Raw genomic sequence first — 16158 nt, 5'->3', positions numbered from 1 at the left:
CTCCCGAGTGCTGGGATTAAAGGCGTGCGCCACCACGCCCGGCTTGAGATTGTTCATTTTTAAAGGATGGGAACACAAAGCAAGTGGGGAGCTGGGGAGAGATGCAGTGTTATCCATTGTATTTTGATATTATGGGTTAAGCAAGGGAGTACCCATTGAAGACTGGGCTGATCTAGGGTACCTACCTAGCTTCAAGGTCTGTTGCAGTAAATCTCCAACCCAAATAAGTCAGGGCAAAGACAGCACAACTCAATTGATATGAATATAAGCTGCATGCCTAGATTGGGCAGATCTACTGAAAGAACCTAGTGGGGAAACCCCCACTCAACTCCCGATTCGGTGTGCACCCAAGAATCACAAACGGACGACCATCTTGGTGTAAAAACATGAGGTAGTTTAATGGCGGAGCTCCAGGTCAAAACTCATCTCGCACAGGAGACAGTGGATTCGACCCTGAGGCTTGGAAGCTAGGGGTTTTTATAGAAAAAGGGGTGGGGCTGGGGGAGGAATTGGCTCAGTTTCACATGATTGGTTCATTTAAACATTAGCAGACTGTCAGAAGGGCGGGAGATAGGGAGGCGCAGGGCCAGTTCGGCAAGTCATTCTCTTTATCTTTATGGCAAAGCAGTCTCAGGAATGTCTTAACGGGCCTGCCCAGGCATGTCCTGGCCTGTTCTGCTATGTTCTCAGCCCCAGGTTTCAAAGCTCACAAACAACTCTTTGGGCTATTTGACATAAATTACATGAATCACAGGTCTCAAGTTTTATTTCTTTTCATTACCACTACACTACTATATTTCCCAGCTATGAGATCCCTTATAACTTGAAGTTTCTCCAGGCCATGTGCTTCTGCTCCATTTTCCTTCCACCTCCTCTTCTGTCTTCCTCTCTCTCCCCCTCACCCCCCTTCTCTCCCAAACTTTCAGCTCCACCTTCCCTACTCTTGCCCAAAGGCTCTAGCCTTTATTTAACAAATTAAGGTAGGGAGAAGGTTCACAGGAAGTCACCTGAGTACTGACTCATTCCTTGTTCTAATCCCCTCCCAGGAGAGTGGAATTAACATCAAAATACAAGAGCCCCAGGACTAGGTCCTTAGTTCATTATCCTAGACTTTAGGTCCAGAGGTCAAAGTGATAAGGAAAAGTGAAAGGAATGGGTCAGCTGCCTGTGGTTAATTAGGATATAACAGGCAATTGGTTATATATTTTTATAACGTATGCACTTTGGTTTAGATAGCAGCAATTTCTATATTTCTTACCTGCTAACAGACAATTAAGAATATATTTGGAGGAGTGGGATAGGTACCCATTCCTAGGCCTGGGAACATGAACTTGTTTGACCCTGCCAGCAAGATGGAGAAGTTATCCTTGAGATATCTGGAATCAGACAACTGTCTCCTTTATACGTAGTCCTTGAGATGTCTGGGCTTGCACAACTGATTACAACAGAAGCTGTTCTGATATAAGGAAGTCCCCAGCTCCTCTAGGGCCTGGGATCTTGAATTTAGTTTCTTTCTGTGATTAAATGACGTCTGAAAATGAAATGGTAGTTCTTAGAATATGTTTCTTTGCCTGTTTCTGACACCACCACCTCATCAGAATTGTCAGAGTTGTTAGGGTACAAGCCTGGGCCCCAGTATCCATAAGTACCTATGCTCAGCCCCTCTCACAATGAGCCAATTAACAGACAAGTCACAGTGAAAAGCAGAGAAAAGAAAATTATTCATTCAGTGCAGCCACACTGGGAAAAGGAACAAAGAAGTGTAGTGACTCCCAAATTCCTCTTCAGGGTTCAGACATGAGGCTCAGGCTTAAACAGAGGGCAGGAGGAGCACAGAGGTAAGAGTCCTGGTCAGGGTGTGGTCCTGCCCATCACTGACCCATCACTGTCTCAGCTCCAGTCTCTCCTGCAAGGTGGTCTGACAAGTTCTCAGAACTCAGGGAAGTCTCTAGGAGACAAGTTTCCTCTCTCACTGGCACCAGGCTTCAGCCCTTTTCTTCTCCCTGGAAAATTTAAGGTCTTTGAAGACCTTAATAGTCTGATAATTGAAGAGACAGGCACACATTTCTCTCAGAACATCTTTATTCCTGCTAGGAATGTCATAAGCTACAGAGACTGTCCTGGGAACATGAAGAGGAAAACAGAGATCCTATCTCTCTGCAATGGAAACCCCTGCCACCATTGCTGTGTCCAAGGGAAGCAGCAGATGATGACATGGCTCTGGTTTAAGGGCATCTGAGAGCAGTCAGAATCTTGGCAGGAGAAGCAATAGTCTGAACATGTCTCAGACACACAGAAACGGCTAAGGCTGGATCCCTCTTTAGAGAGATTGGGGAGTGAGAGGCTTAAGAAGGCAGAAGGCAAAAGGCAGAAATTATCTCACAAAGCCTTCATATCCGTATAGGACACTCTGGTAGCTCTATTCTGTAGAAGAGCCCACTGCTCAGAGGGACAATAAAACCTGCTCAAAGAAAAAGAGTGTAAGAGCCGGAGTCCCAACCAGGTCATGCTCTCTGACATGAGCCAGACAAGAAAGAGTTTTCCTTCAATACAAATTCCATAGAAATTACGTCAGAAAAAAACACATTCCAAGCATGGAGTGTCAACAGACCAAAGGGAAAATTGCCAAACAAGTAAACAGGGAAGACAACAACATGGAGGACACCACGTGTAACTTCATACCTGACCTGGGCAGGGATATAAAGGCCCAGCAGTCTCAGGAGGCTCCACATCTGCACACTTCCTCTCCACCTTCTCCTCTGACCTACTCCATCCTCAACCAAACACCAGAACCATGACCTGCTGTGGCTGTTCAGGAGGCTGTGGCTCCAGCTGTGGTGGCTGTGGCTGTTCAGGAGGCTGTGGCTCCAGCTGTGGGGGCTGTGGCTCCAGCTGTGGGGGCTGTTGCAAGCCTGTGTGCTGCTGCAAGCCTGTGTGCTGCTGTGTGCCAGCCTGTTCCTGCTCCAGCTGTGGGGGCTGCAAAGGAGGCTGTGGCTCCTGTGGGGGCTGTAGCTCCTGTGGGGGCTGCAAGGGAGGCTGTGGCTCCTGTGGAGGCTGCAAAGGAGGCTGTGGTTCCTGTGGGGGCTGTGGCTCCTGTGGGGGCTGTAAGGGAGGATGTGGCTCCTGTGGGGGCTGTAGCTCCTGTGGGGGCTGCAAGGGAGGCTGTGGCTCCTGTGGAGGCTGCAAAGGAGGCTGTAGTTCCTGTGGGGGCTGCAAGGGAGGCTGTTGTCAGTCTAGTTGCTGCAAACCCTGCTGCTCTTCAGGTTGTGGGTCATCTTGCTGTCAATCCAGCTGTTGCAAGCCATGCTGCTGTCAATCAAGCTGCTGCAAACCCTGCTGCTGTCAGTCCAGCTGTTGCAAACCTTGCTGCTCTTCGGGTTGTGGGTCTTCTTGTTGCCAGTCCAGCTGTTGTAAGCCCTGTTGCTGTCAGTCTAGCTGCTGCAAACCCTGTTGCTCTTCAGGCTGTGGGTCTTCCTGCTGTCAGTCCAGCTGCTGCAAGCCCTGCTGCTGCCAGTCCAGCTGCTGTAAGCCCTGCTGCTGCCAGTCCAGCTGCTGTAAGCCCTGCTGCTGCCAGTCCAGCTGCTGTAAGCCCTGCTGCTGCCAGTCCAGCTGCTGTGCCCCTGTGTGCTGCCAGTGCAAGATCTGAGGTTTACTGGTCACAGTCCTCCACTAATCTGGCAGACCAGCTCTGAGGTTCTCTCCTGGGTCTTCATTCTTTGGTCTTGAAACTGCATCTCCTTACTGAGGGGGGTGAGTCCTGGGGTGGAGAAGAACTCCTCTTGCTGGAAGCTATCTCTTCATTCCACACTCAGTGGATCAGACCTTCCTCCACTTCCTTCTCTCCGGTCTGCAAGACTCTGACTTCCTTGGCACCTGGCCTCACCTGGAGGCTACATCAAGACTACAGGTAGGTGTCAGGCTATGGAGTTCACCACAACTTGGGGCCCCAGGGAGCTGTGAATCCTTTTCATCAAGCATTGGCCCTGCCAGGCTCATCTCTATGTGACCTCTCCTGGGTTTCCATTCTTTCTGATTCTGTCTGGGTGAGCACACTGTGCCTTTGATACAAACATCCTTCAATAAACGTTCTCTGCCCACTGTATTTCTTATGTGGTTCTTTGTTCTCATAACTGATTAGTAGATTCTCCCATTTTCTCCTTACCCAATTTGTCCTCTGAGGTTCCTTGTGTTATTCCATGGTGCACTCTTCTGCCATCTTCCCCACACCCCAACTCCCACCAGAGCCAACCCCATCACATACAATATGAAGCAGACTGAGCCAGGAAGGCTAGGCCCAACAGCAGCTCCTTTAGAGTTGGGCATCTTTGAAGAATCAGGAAACAGACATGACATAGTGCATGGGTTTTATTTGTTTTGTCTTTAGTCACTGAGTCAGAAACAAACAATTGAAAGGCAGCCATGTGACCAAGAACTGGACTGCACTAAGGGGTGCTGATACTTCTTTCATGGGTGTAGCCGGAGCTTCTGCACTTAGCTGTGTGGTTTGAAGCCTTCCTTAGAGTATCCAAACCTGCCTTGTTTGCCAAGAATCCACTTAGGCTTACTCGGGGGGAGTAAGGCATGCTAAGACCTATGTCTATGTCCTGTGGTCTCTTATTGCGACCATGAGTTAAGATCAAAGAAACTAAAAAACAATTTCTTTCTTCAGTTGCATAGGCTACTTCTCATCTGTAGAAGCTCATGTGGCCCAGGAGTGAGTCACAGATCAGTAGCACAGGACACATCCCATTGCTGTGGGAGATATCTGATAGACACACTGGGGGGCTTAGAATCAGAGAGTTTTATAAAAGACATGTCATCCAGATGAGAAAGCTAATGTTTCATCCTCATAACTTCTCACCCTCTTTTGGCTTCTCTTCCTCGAGTTCAGGGCCTCACACACACTCAGCACATGCTCTACCAACTCAGCTACCTCCAAGCACCAGAATTGGATATTTCTTACTACAAGAACTAAGGTCCCTGGACTGCTATAAGAAATTATAGAAACGGAATGGGTTCAAATAGGGGAAATGTATTTTCTCAGAAAGTGGGAAGCCAGAGTCTAAATCCAAGGTCTCAGCCAAGAGCTGAGAGCCCCCATCTCTGGACTGAGGGAGAATGGGTGTTTCATCTGGTGGATGTTGACATTCTTAGGGTCTTAGTTCCTATTCTATTGCTGTGGTAAGACATCATGATCAAGGCAACATACTGAAGAAAAGGTTTATTGGGAGCTTACATCAGGTTAGAGTCTATGACTGTCAAGGCAGGGAGTATGACCGCAGGCAGAAATTGAGAGCTTACCAGAGACAAGGACCAGGAAGAAAAAGCCCTAACTGGGAATGTTGAGGGCTTTTGAAACTTCAAAGCCCACCTCCAGTGGTACACCTCCTCCAACAAGGCCACATGTCCTAACCTTCCCAGACCAACTGTGGATCAAGTATTCAAATACATGAGCCTATGGAGGCCATTCTCATTCAGACCACCACACATAGACTGGAGGTTGCAGCCTTCTAAGCTGTCTTCCTCCCTCCCTGGTCATACTTCCTCTACCTTTGTGGGTCTCTATCTTTCTATTTTGTAAGGCTATGATGGGATTTAATGTTGACCCAAATATTCTAGGTAAGCTCATTTTTCTTTTGGTCTTGTTGTTCTTTGTTTTGAGTCTATTGGGGGTTGATTTAAATTTAATTTTATTTAATGCCTACCTATGGCTGTTTTGCCTGCATGCATGTCTGTGTACCTGCAGAAGTCAGAAGAGGGTGCTGGAGCCCCTGAAACTGGAGTTGCACATGGTTATAAGCAGCCTTGTAATGCAGGAAATTGAAAACAGGTCCTCTGCAAGAGTATCAAGTACTCTAAACCACTAACTAATCCATCTCTCCAGCTCCTGGTTTCTTGTTTTTATAAGACAGAATTGCAGATTGGCTTTGAACTCAAGAAATCCTCTGTCTCCATCTTTGAAGCCCCAGAACTATAGGCATAGAACACCATCCCCATTTAGGCACATCTCTAAATTCCTTTTTGTTGTTGTCATTTTTAGATTTATTTATTTTTATTTATATTAGTATACCATAGCTGTCTTCAGACACACTGGATCCCATTACAGATGGTTGTAAGCCGCCATGTGTGTTGGGAGCTATTAAGACAACACTATTGTCCTGATCTCTGAATTGGGCCTCTCCCCCCGAGAAGAAAAGGGGGTCAAAAGCGGGCCACCGACGCACCATTCTGAGAACAACCACAAAATGTTCCAGCCCTAAGTCGGTGCCAGATGCCCTGACCACACCCTGATACCACCAAGTTCCTGCTTCCCCGTGTAGCTGCCAAAAGAAAAATTTCCACTGCCCCACCCCTCCTGCTGAGAAGTATTTGTACTTCCCCTTTTACTTATGCGTTTCTGCTGCCCCACCCCTCCTGCTGAAAAGTACTTCCCCTTTTGCTTGTGCATTTAAGCCTTGAGCCTTTCTGAATAAAGCGAGACCTTGATGCTACTCAGACTGCTTCTGTGTGTCGTTCATTGCACAGGGTTCTTGTCTCTCCCTCCCCCCATTTGGTTCTTAGGAGAAGGTCCCCTCAAGACCCTCGAATAACTGGACCTGCTGGACGGGTCACATGTGATTGCTGGGAATTGAACTCAGGACCTCTGGAAGAGCAGTCAGTGCTCATAGCTACTGAGCAACTAGAAAGCAGAAAGAGATGGACTTTCCATTGGCCATCTTCTTTTTCTTCAGCTCAGGACCATAAATACTGGCATCCACACTCAGAATAGGTCTTCCCACCTCAGTTAAACCTTTCTGAATTTTCCTTCACACACATACATCCCCTAAATGTGACTCTTAGATGATTTTTTTTTTTTTTGGTGTGGAAACATTTTATTGATTTAAAAAGAAACATCTTAAGTGCACCTGCCTCACTTTTTCAAAGCAAGTGCCATGCCCAGCATCTGAGTTAAGGACCACCAGGCTCTATGAAGCTGCTTCTACAAACCCTGAAGCACAGGAAATAGAAATGTACCATGCAATTGCCAAACATAACATGTAAGAGGAAAGCATACACAATTCAATGGCCATGAAAAAATAGATTAACCAAAAGATTTTTTTTTAAATACTAAGTTCAAGTTATATGGAAATTATAACTGCATAAAACATAGCATGTAATCAGAAGGACCCATCAGTGGTCACTTCTTGAACAAACTAACTTGAGTTAAAACATTAAACTTGTTTAACTTCTCTTTTTCAAAGTACTTCAAAACCTCACCAAAGTAAAACAAACAAACAAACAAACCAAAAACATGTTTTAACCATTCCAAAAGCTACAGCTCCAACCACATTCATTCCCTTGTGGTATACAAAGACATAGCTGCTAACAGAACAAGTTAGGAGCCAATATAGAAAAGAAACTGTCCCCTTCAAGTGAGAGTCAACATCTGACCTTTATTTATGTTCTCTCCCTTTCCCTATCATGTCTTTTCACATTGTCTTTGAAGAATATGCACAGTGTACTGGCTGGTTTTGTGTCAACTTGACACAAGGTGGAGTTATCACAGAGAAAGGAGCTTGAGTTGGGGAAGTGCCTCTATGAGATCCAGCTGTAAAGCATTTTCTCAATTAGTGATCAAGTGGGAAGGGCTCATTGTGGGTGGTGCCATCCCTGGGCTGGTACTCTTGAGTTCTATAAGAAAGCAAGCTGAGCAAGCCAGGGGAAGCAAGCCAGTAAGTAACATCCCCCCATGGCCTCTGCATCACTTCCTTTAGTGATCAACTGCAATGTGGAAGTGTAAGCTGAATAAACCCTTCCTCCCCAACTTGCTTCTTGGTCATGATGTTTGTGCAGGAATACAAACCCTGACTAGTACATGCAGCTTGTGGATTCACACTCCCTTCTGAGACCTCTCCTGACCACCATACAGTGTGACCAGCACAGGAACTCTCTCCACCTGACAGGAGTAACATTACTAAGAGACTCTAATACTGCTGCAAGAAAGAAAGACTTCTTACTGCTTGGTTGCCTTGATATCAATCAACCACTTAAATAAAGCTTAAAATTAAAAACTAGAAATTAAACCATGCACAGACAACCTTAGGAAAATGCAGGGTAATAAGTTACCATAAAGTCTCCCTCCTCTACTCCCAGCATTCACTTTTCCTGCAATAATCCTAAATATCCATGGGGTCTTCCTTTTCAAGAACACTGTTGGAATCAGCATGCTGGAAGCTGTGGGACAAGGCTGGTCTTTCCTGTTCTCAGTCTGCACACCCAAAGTGCTAAAAGGCTTCTGGAGAGGGCTACTGGGGGAGGGGCATCCTGGCTCCCTGCTGAGAGGGTGGGCAGGGAAAGCCCCCCCCCCACACACACACACAGTGGAGTCCTCCTCAGCTTGATCACTCTGTGAGGTAGAGACTTCCTGTCAGAGAGGAGCCTTGGCAGGAGGTGACTGTGTGGCTTGGTTTTCAGAGCTCTGGACATCTGGGGAAGCGGGAGCAGGTCCTGCCTCTTTGAGAGAAAGCAGGGCAGCTGCCTCTTTGAGAGAGGTTTGTTGTATCCCGAGAGGAGATCTGGGCAGCATTAGCAGGTGACACCCTCACTGAAGCAGCGTTCTTGACTTTAATTTGGGTACTTGTGGAAGGGCCCAAAAATCTGCCTGGCTTAGGACCAGTCTTACAGTTCACACCTTCATCTTCTTCACCAAGAGCTATCAGCCTCCTCTTTCAAATTGGGGCCATATGATGCAGGCTTCCAGGTAAATGCCGCTCTTCCAAAGTCCGACATTCTATCTGCTCATGAGGCACACGCCAGTACCTTACACCTTTACCTTCCCACGCATCAAAGGGATCCATCGTTTGCTTCAACTCAGCTACTGAGTAATAGCTCCAAATGTATGGAACATTATTCCCTACCTCTCTTCTGAAAATGCTTTTACTATGAATTCTTCCTCCCAGCTGCTTATCAATGGCATCTCTCCCATCAGTTTCTATAGCATAGACACCAGTAATTCTACTTTCACAGCTTGCACCAGATGTGTTAAAACAGTGGAGAAGCCAAACTGTTAATTCTTGGCAAACTAAGCCGTAGGAATCACAGGAGTCTGTTGAAGCCTTAAAGAATATGTCTCCATCTCAATGGCCAAGTAGTCAGACAGGCTATATGTGTAAGGGATGCCAAAGTGGTCAGCCCCTTCCTGCGGGGTGGCTCAAGTCTGCTGGTAGGGCAGGAGAGGTTATGAACCTCCCTATGGAGGTAATCCCAGTGTATTTGAATGAATGTTTATCACGGTCAATAATGCATGCCCTGGATTTATCTGTTTTTAGAGGGAAATGACCACTAAACATAGATGCCAGCACAGAGGCTTTAAAGCAGTACAGACTCTTGCTGGGCTGTGTAAAAGCAGCCGCCCATGATCAGTCCGTGCATATCCAGCACTTCTGCTTTGTGGCCTGCCATCAGACACCAAAACTGTGTCTTAAGCGTTCAGAATCTTTGAAACAATCAGAGTCCCAGACCTTTTGGGTTACCATCTGGAGACCACAAACCAAAGTGCAGGCACTCCTCGAACGCACCCTCTGTCGCGTGATGGCAGGGTTCCTGCACAATCCTCTGCATCAAACCATCCAACAGCTGAGGATGTCTGCTGTATCAGAAGCTGCAAGGGTCTGAGTCAGAAAGTCTGAGAGGTGGGGCTGGGAGCATGAACTCCACTTTGAGAAACACAGCTCAGGTGACCCCGCTGCTTCAGCAGAGAAAAACACTGAATAGTGGGGATCACCAGGCCCCACCAGGGTCTTCCTGGGACAGCAGACTCTAATTGGGTGCACACAGAAGCGTGGTGCCTGAGGTTCCCATGTCATCAGGGAAGCCAGCTCTGTCCCCACTCAGGATGACCCCCAGGCTTTGGGATCTGCCAGCCACCCAGTACCTGTTTCTTCTGCACCAATGGTCATAGTGGTGACTGCTTATCTGACCTTCAGCCACCAGGTCCTCTCAGGTGATTTTTAATCCCATTAAATTGACAAGCAAGCTTGACCATCATACCCACCCACCCCAACATCTGAGGCCAGCAGTAGTAAGTACAAATCTGTACAGAACACCATTAGCTCCTGAGCCCCTGCTGTCACCATCTAAACTACCCAGTGCTCTATGGGATAGGGAGCAGAAGATGGCATTTACAGGGACCCTCATTCCCAAGAAGATGATAGAAGAAATCAAAGAGAAGCCTATCCCCAGAAAGTCTGAGATCCTGCCAGCCAAATTTAATTAGGGACTGAAGTTTTGGGTAAGAACTCTACAACTTGATACCCTGTCTTGTAGACCACAAAGGTCCCATTGGACTCCAGGCCACCTTCAAGCCCCTTTCCTCTCTCTGGAAGGGCAGCACCCCAGCAGCTCAGGAGTCCTACCAGCCTATCCTTTACCTGAAAAGCACAGATATCCCCCACTTTATTTTCCTTTGTCTAAGTGCCTTTCTATTGCCATGGTAAAACATCATTATGAGGGTGACTGATGGAAGAGTTTATTTGGGATTGTGTTCCAGAGATATCAGAGTCCATCATGGAGGCAAGGAACAGAAGGAAACAGTAGGTGTAGCTGTAGCAGCAGGAAGCTGAGAGCTCACACAAGCAGCAGAAAGAACCGCTGAAAATGGCTAAGCCTTTACACTGTCTAAACTTGTCTTTAGTGACCCTTTCTCCCAACAAAGCCATGCCTCCCTACAGAACACACTGACTGGACACCAAATCTGTGAACCCGGGAGAGCAGGAGGGAGCATTTCTCCCTCAAACCACCACACCTTCACCCCTCCTACTGTGAATGGCTCTGGAATCAAGTGGGGTTCTCATGTATACCACAGGAACTCACATCATGAAGGAGGAGCGAGCACTCTTAGATCATTCCCCAATGCCCCATCTCTGTTCCAGGCTGCTTCTGAGAAGGCTGACCAGCTCTGTGCATTGCATGCCAGACAGACAAGTCAGCAGTTGATCATCAGGCTGTGTCTGCAGGACATGCTTCTTTAACAAGGGTTATCATCACGCAGCATCGTTTGCAGTCTTGATAGGCTGTGTTTGGCTTAGTGGCTCCTTCCTCAGTGCTCTCTTTCACCTCTTGCAAGCAGAAAGAGAAAACAAGCCACATCTCTAATACTTGGCCTGGAAATATCCTCAGCTAAATATCTACATTAACCACTTACAAGATCTGCTTCTTGACCTCCTTGGCACCAGGACCACATGCATATAACATGACTGCTTGCCCTCTGGTTTCTAATAACTGCCATTCTTTCTCAGACCTCAAGTCCTTGACATCCACACATCCACCAACAATCTATTCCAGACTTCGTGGCCTTTTCTGTGATGAGTTACATGTGTTTCCATGTCTAATTACCTAAATCCAAGTCGTGCCGTTAGGTACTATCTTAGCTGCATTGCATGTTCATGTGTTCCAGTACCATCTAAGCAGCCCTCTGCTCCCAGATACCAAAGTCTGCATTGATTTTCCATGACCGCTTAACAAGTGACACCAGTGTGGCACTTTGTGTCTTTTGACATTTTCTCCTAAATTCTGGTGACAGAGGTCTGAAGTTGTGGTTTAGCAGGGTCCCTTCTGCCGGAGAGCACGGGGCCATTCCAGGTGATTGACATTTCCTGACTTGTGATCAAATGAGTACAATTTGCCTCCTCAGTCACACAGTATGCTCTCCCACATGTCTGTCTGTGGATCTGTCTGCGATCTCTGTAAAAGCTCTTATTGTGGCATGTGAAGATCACACAGATAAACCAGGGACCTCTCTGCACCTTAAGATTGTTAACTTGGTCCGCAAAGACCCTTTCTCACAGTACTGTCATTCATCCTTTTGCTAGATAAGGTGACAGTCACAAACCACACATATTGGGAAATGGGTAACCCATAAGGATGGAGCAGAGTAGAGAGAAGTCTTTATAGCTCAGCAGAGGTGCTGTCTGTCCTCTGGGTATATCAGCACCATATCATTTCTTGCGTGGTTCCAGTGCATTGTGCCATGAGGCAGGTTCTCTGAAGAACATAAGGAGATGGTGAGTGGAAAAAAGAAACTGGGGCACTCTGCAGCTCATATCTGTGGTTGCCAACTCACCCTGTGGCTTACACACACGGTCACCAACCTGCTTGCCCATTCCTGTGGTTCACACCTGTGGCCACTGACCTGACACATGGTCATCAGCCTGCTCAGTTCCCTGTAGCTCACACATATATCCATCATGCTCAGACAGGGTTGCTGACCCACCCACTCATTCAGTCTGTAATTTTGTACACATACACACAGTGCTATTAACTCAGTTCTGCTGCTGTGGATTAGTAACTAAAGATTTATCTGTCTAACTTCCCTGACCCCTGGCCAAGAATGTGCATCCAGATCTGCCACAAGGAGCCCTCCCTCCCACAGGAACCTCATCCCCAGTAGAAGTGGACACATGCCTCAGCCCATCTTCATGAACCTCCAATTCATGTATGTGGGCTCAGCCTATGATCCTGGTTTCCTAAGCACCTGTGTGTGGACTTCAGAGTCCCACAACAGATGAGGACATAGATTCAGAGAAACTGTCTAGCTGGTGGCTAGAACATGTAAGTCAACTCTATACCACCCACCTCACATGAAAACCATGCATATGACTTATGTGGGCAGTGTATCTGTACTCTTGGTATGTGTAGAATATGTTGTGCGTGTGCACATATTTGTGTATATGGTGTTCATGATGCAATATGCTTATGGTCACTGTGTGCTTGTATGCATGTATAGTTTGTACAGGTATGAAAAAATGTATGCATTATGCACAGTGCATTTGTAGCAGATATAAAGTGTGTGCATATCTGTACATGTAGTGCATACACTCAGTGCATACATAAAATATGTATGTGTATACAAGCACAGTGTGTGTGGGTGCAAGTACCTCCTACTCCCTGTTTTTAGTTGGTTTCCCTGCCTCCCTGCCTGGTTTTCATTGTGCCATACATACCTTCTGCCTTCAATTTCCAGCTGATGCCCATCTGTAGAGCTGTCTGGACTCACACACACACACACACACACACACACACACAGAGAGAGAGAGAGAGAGAGAGAGAACTTCTGACTTGATCATGTCTCCCTATCCCTTGCTGCAGGCAGCTCAAGCAACCCTGAATGAGTTTCTGATCAGTTTTCAGAACATCTTGGTGTGATACGCAAGGCTCTTAGGACCTAGAGAACAGAAAGTATTTCAAGTTTGTTTCCTGGCCCTCCCATGACAAGGCAGGTTCCTGTGTTGAATGCTCCAAGCAGGCCCACCCCTTAAAGGCCTCGAGAGCCCCCAGTCTCTGCCCATGCTGAAGTCCTCTGCAGCTCAGCTCTGATTTTGCAAGGGTGTAACTAAGCTAAGCCATATCAACTGTATTGTGTGCTTTTTGTTGTCTTTTTTTCCAGATTCTCAAAGTTACCCAAGAAGCCACTGCCTTGATTCTCCACTGCCCCATGCTGGGTGTGCTCAGAGTGGCTTCATGAGCAGAGCAGACAGAATGATGCACACTGCACTAGGGACTAATACAGGAGGCTCAGAGGAGGACTGGGCAGAAGATGTGTATGGGAGCATATTGCTGGTCAGTAAGTAGAATAAAAAAACACATGAGAAATACAGTGGGTAGATAATGTTTATTGAAGGATGTTTGTATCAAAGGCACAGTGTGCTCACCCAGACAGAATCAGAAAGAATGGAAACCCAGGGGAGGTCACATAGAGATGGGCCTGGTCTGGCCAGTGCTTGGTGGAAAGGATTCACAGCTCCCTGGGGCCCCAAGTTGTGGTGAACTCCATAGCCTGACACCTACCTGTGGTCTTGATGTAGCCTCCAGGTGAGGCCAGGTGCCAAGGAGGTCAGAGTCTTGCAGACTGGAGAGAAGGAAGTGGAGGAAGATCTGATCCATTGAGTGTGGAATGAAGAGAGAGCTTCCAGCAAGAGGAGTTCTTCTCTACCCCAGGACTCACCCCCCCCCTCAGTCAGGAGATGCAGCTTCAAGACCAAAGAATGAAGACCCAGGAGAGAACCTCAGAGCTCAGGGCTGCTGCTCTTGTCTCTGTCTGGAGAGAGCTGGTCCGCAGGATTAGTGGAGAACTGTGACCTGTAAACCTCAGATCTTGCACTGGCAGCACACAGGGGCACAGCAGCTGGACTGGCAGCAGCAGGGCTTACAGCAGCTGGACTGGCAGCAGCAGGGCTTACAGCAGCTGGACTGGCAGCAGCAGGGCTTACAGCAGCTGGACTGGCAGCAGCAGGGCTTGCAGCAGCTGGACTGGCAGCAGCAAGGCTTGCAGCAGCTGGACTGGCAGCAGCAAGGCTTGCAGCAGCTGGACTGGCAACAAGAAGACCCACAACCTGAAGAGCAGCATGGCTTACAGCAGCTGGACTGACAGCAAGAAGACCCACAGCCTGAAGAGCAACAGGGTTTGCAGCAGCTGGACTGACAACAACAGGGCTTACAACAGCTGGACTGGCAACAAGAAGACCCACAACCTGAAGAGCAGCAGGGTTTGCAACAGCTGGACTGACAGCAGCAGGGCTTGCAGCAGCTGGACTGACAACAGCTAGATTTACAACCCCCACAGGAGCCACAGCCCCCACAGGAGCCACAGCCTCCCTTGCATCCCCCACAGGAACCACAGCCTCCCTTGCAGCCCCCACAGGAACCACAGCCTCCCTTGCAGCCCCCACAGCTGGAGCAGGAACAGGCTGGCACACAGCAGCACACAGGCTTGCAGCAGCACACAGGCTTGCAACAGCTGGAGCCACAGCCTCCTGAACAGCCACAGCCACCACAACTGGAGCCACAGCCTCCTGAACAGCCACAGCAGGTCATGGTTCTGGTGTTTGGTTGAGGATGGAGTAGGTCAGAGGAGCAGGTGAAGAGGAAGTGTGCAGGTGTGGAACCTCCTGAGCCTGGGGCCTTTATATCCCTGTCCTAGGTGACTGATTGGCCCACGGTCTCTTCCTTATGTCTATTTTTATACTATCCACAGGGACATTGCCTGTTATTTAAAGTAACACAAACATTGTTATACCTTGTGACATACTTCCTACACATACAGTTTTCATCCCTAAGCCTTCCTTTACCTGATTTGAGGTTGTGGCATGGCTACGGTACATTGCTGGGTGGCAGAAATTAATTCTCTGCAGTTTGCAGCCGCTGGGAAGAATCTACACAGGTGGAACGATATCATTTAAAGTTCTCCTGTGGTCACTCTCCATCCATTTTCTTCACCTTTGAAGTTCCAAATTATCAGTCATGAAATTGTTCACACTGTTCAATAGCACCCTTTCTAAGATGGTAAGTATCCACCCAATCTGTTTATTAATGCACTACAGGTCTTAACTCTTCATAACCTTCTGCTTATTTTTAAAGCACATATTCTAGACACTACGAGCTTATAAGCTTTGTACAAAATAGTTATCCCCTAAACAGGGGATAATGTTCCCCCCAGAAGCCACGGGTTGTCAAATAAAAAGCCCAGTGCCAGGTGTAGGATTCTTCTCTTCTAGCTCTTGGTTCAAGGTGTCCAGGAGACCCCACCCACTTAGACAAGGTTGTAGTAGGTTGGTCTGCAGCTGCTTGTATTGTAATGCTAAATGTTGTCCCCCTTTGCCCCCAGGAAAGAGAGAATACGCATGTACAATAGGACTTTGTTCCTTAATGTAAAACTATTGGTTAAATAAAGATGTCCACAGCTAATAGCTGGGCAGAAGAGACATAGGTAGGGTTTGGGGTCCCAGGCTTAGGAGCCTAAGGAGACCATCACGGAGGAAAGGAAGATAGAGAGAGGAAAAAACGCCCTTGGGTAAGAACCTTAAAATAATGGCCATGCAGGCTGGCTTACCTGGAGTTAAGAGCAGCCCAGTAAAAACATGGCAAATCACATAGTGGTATTATTGGCAGGGAAATAGTCATAATAGCATAGAGGGTAGATGCCTGCCCAGTTCTAGTGTTGATTAAGGCTTATTATAAATATAAAGGTTTTGTGTGTGTGTGTGTGTGTGTGTGTGTTTTATCCAGGAACTGAATATGCAAAGGTGAAGTAGAAACCCTGGATTGAGGTTAAATATTTCTACAAGCATAAGCGATTGTCATTGCTCTTTTTTTTTTTTTTTTTTTTTTTTTTTTTTTTTTTTT

The 16158-nt window shown here is 47.3% G+C and overlaps 2 protein-coding genes and 1 pseudogene across 2 annotated transcripts in view; 1 reads left to right on the top strand and 2 right to left on the bottom strand.

Moving 5' to 3' along the window:
* Positions 1–3414, top strand: part of LOC110298094 (keratin-associated protein 5-1-like) — a 9690-nt gene extending 6276 nt beyond the window's left edge. The window contains exons 2-3 of the mRNA XM_021167103.1: positions 2968–3266; positions 3401–3414. Coding sequence (XP_021022762.1) covers positions 2968–3266; positions 3401–3414 — 313 coding nt within the window. The remainder of the gene's footprint in view (positions 1–2967; positions 3267–3400) is intronic.
* Positions 3415–6965: 3551 nt separating this feature from the next.
* LOC110298093 lies at positions 6966–9441 on the bottom strand (annotated as a pseudogene).
* Positions 9442–13635: 4194 nt separating this feature from the next.
* Positions 13636–14889, bottom strand: LOC110297284 (keratin-associated protein 5-5). Its single transcript, XM_021166036.1, has one exon. The coding sequence runs from the start codon at positions 14848–14850 to the stop codon at positions 14125–14127; it is 726 nt and encodes a 241-aa protein (XP_021021695.1). The 5' UTR covers positions 14851–14889; the 3' UTR covers positions 13636–14124.
* Positions 14890–16158: the final 1269 nt, after the last annotated feature.

Source organism: Mus caroli, chromosome 7, assembly GCF_900094665.2.
Source record: "Mus caroli chromosome 7, CAROLI_EIJ_v1.1, whole genome shotgun sequence".
Lineage (NCBI taxonomy): Eukaryota > Metazoa > Chordata > Mammalia > Rodentia > Muridae > Mus > Mus caroli.
The sequence above is the reverse complement of the archived record's forward strand: the minus strand, read 5'-3'. Positions and strand labels throughout refer to the sequence as shown.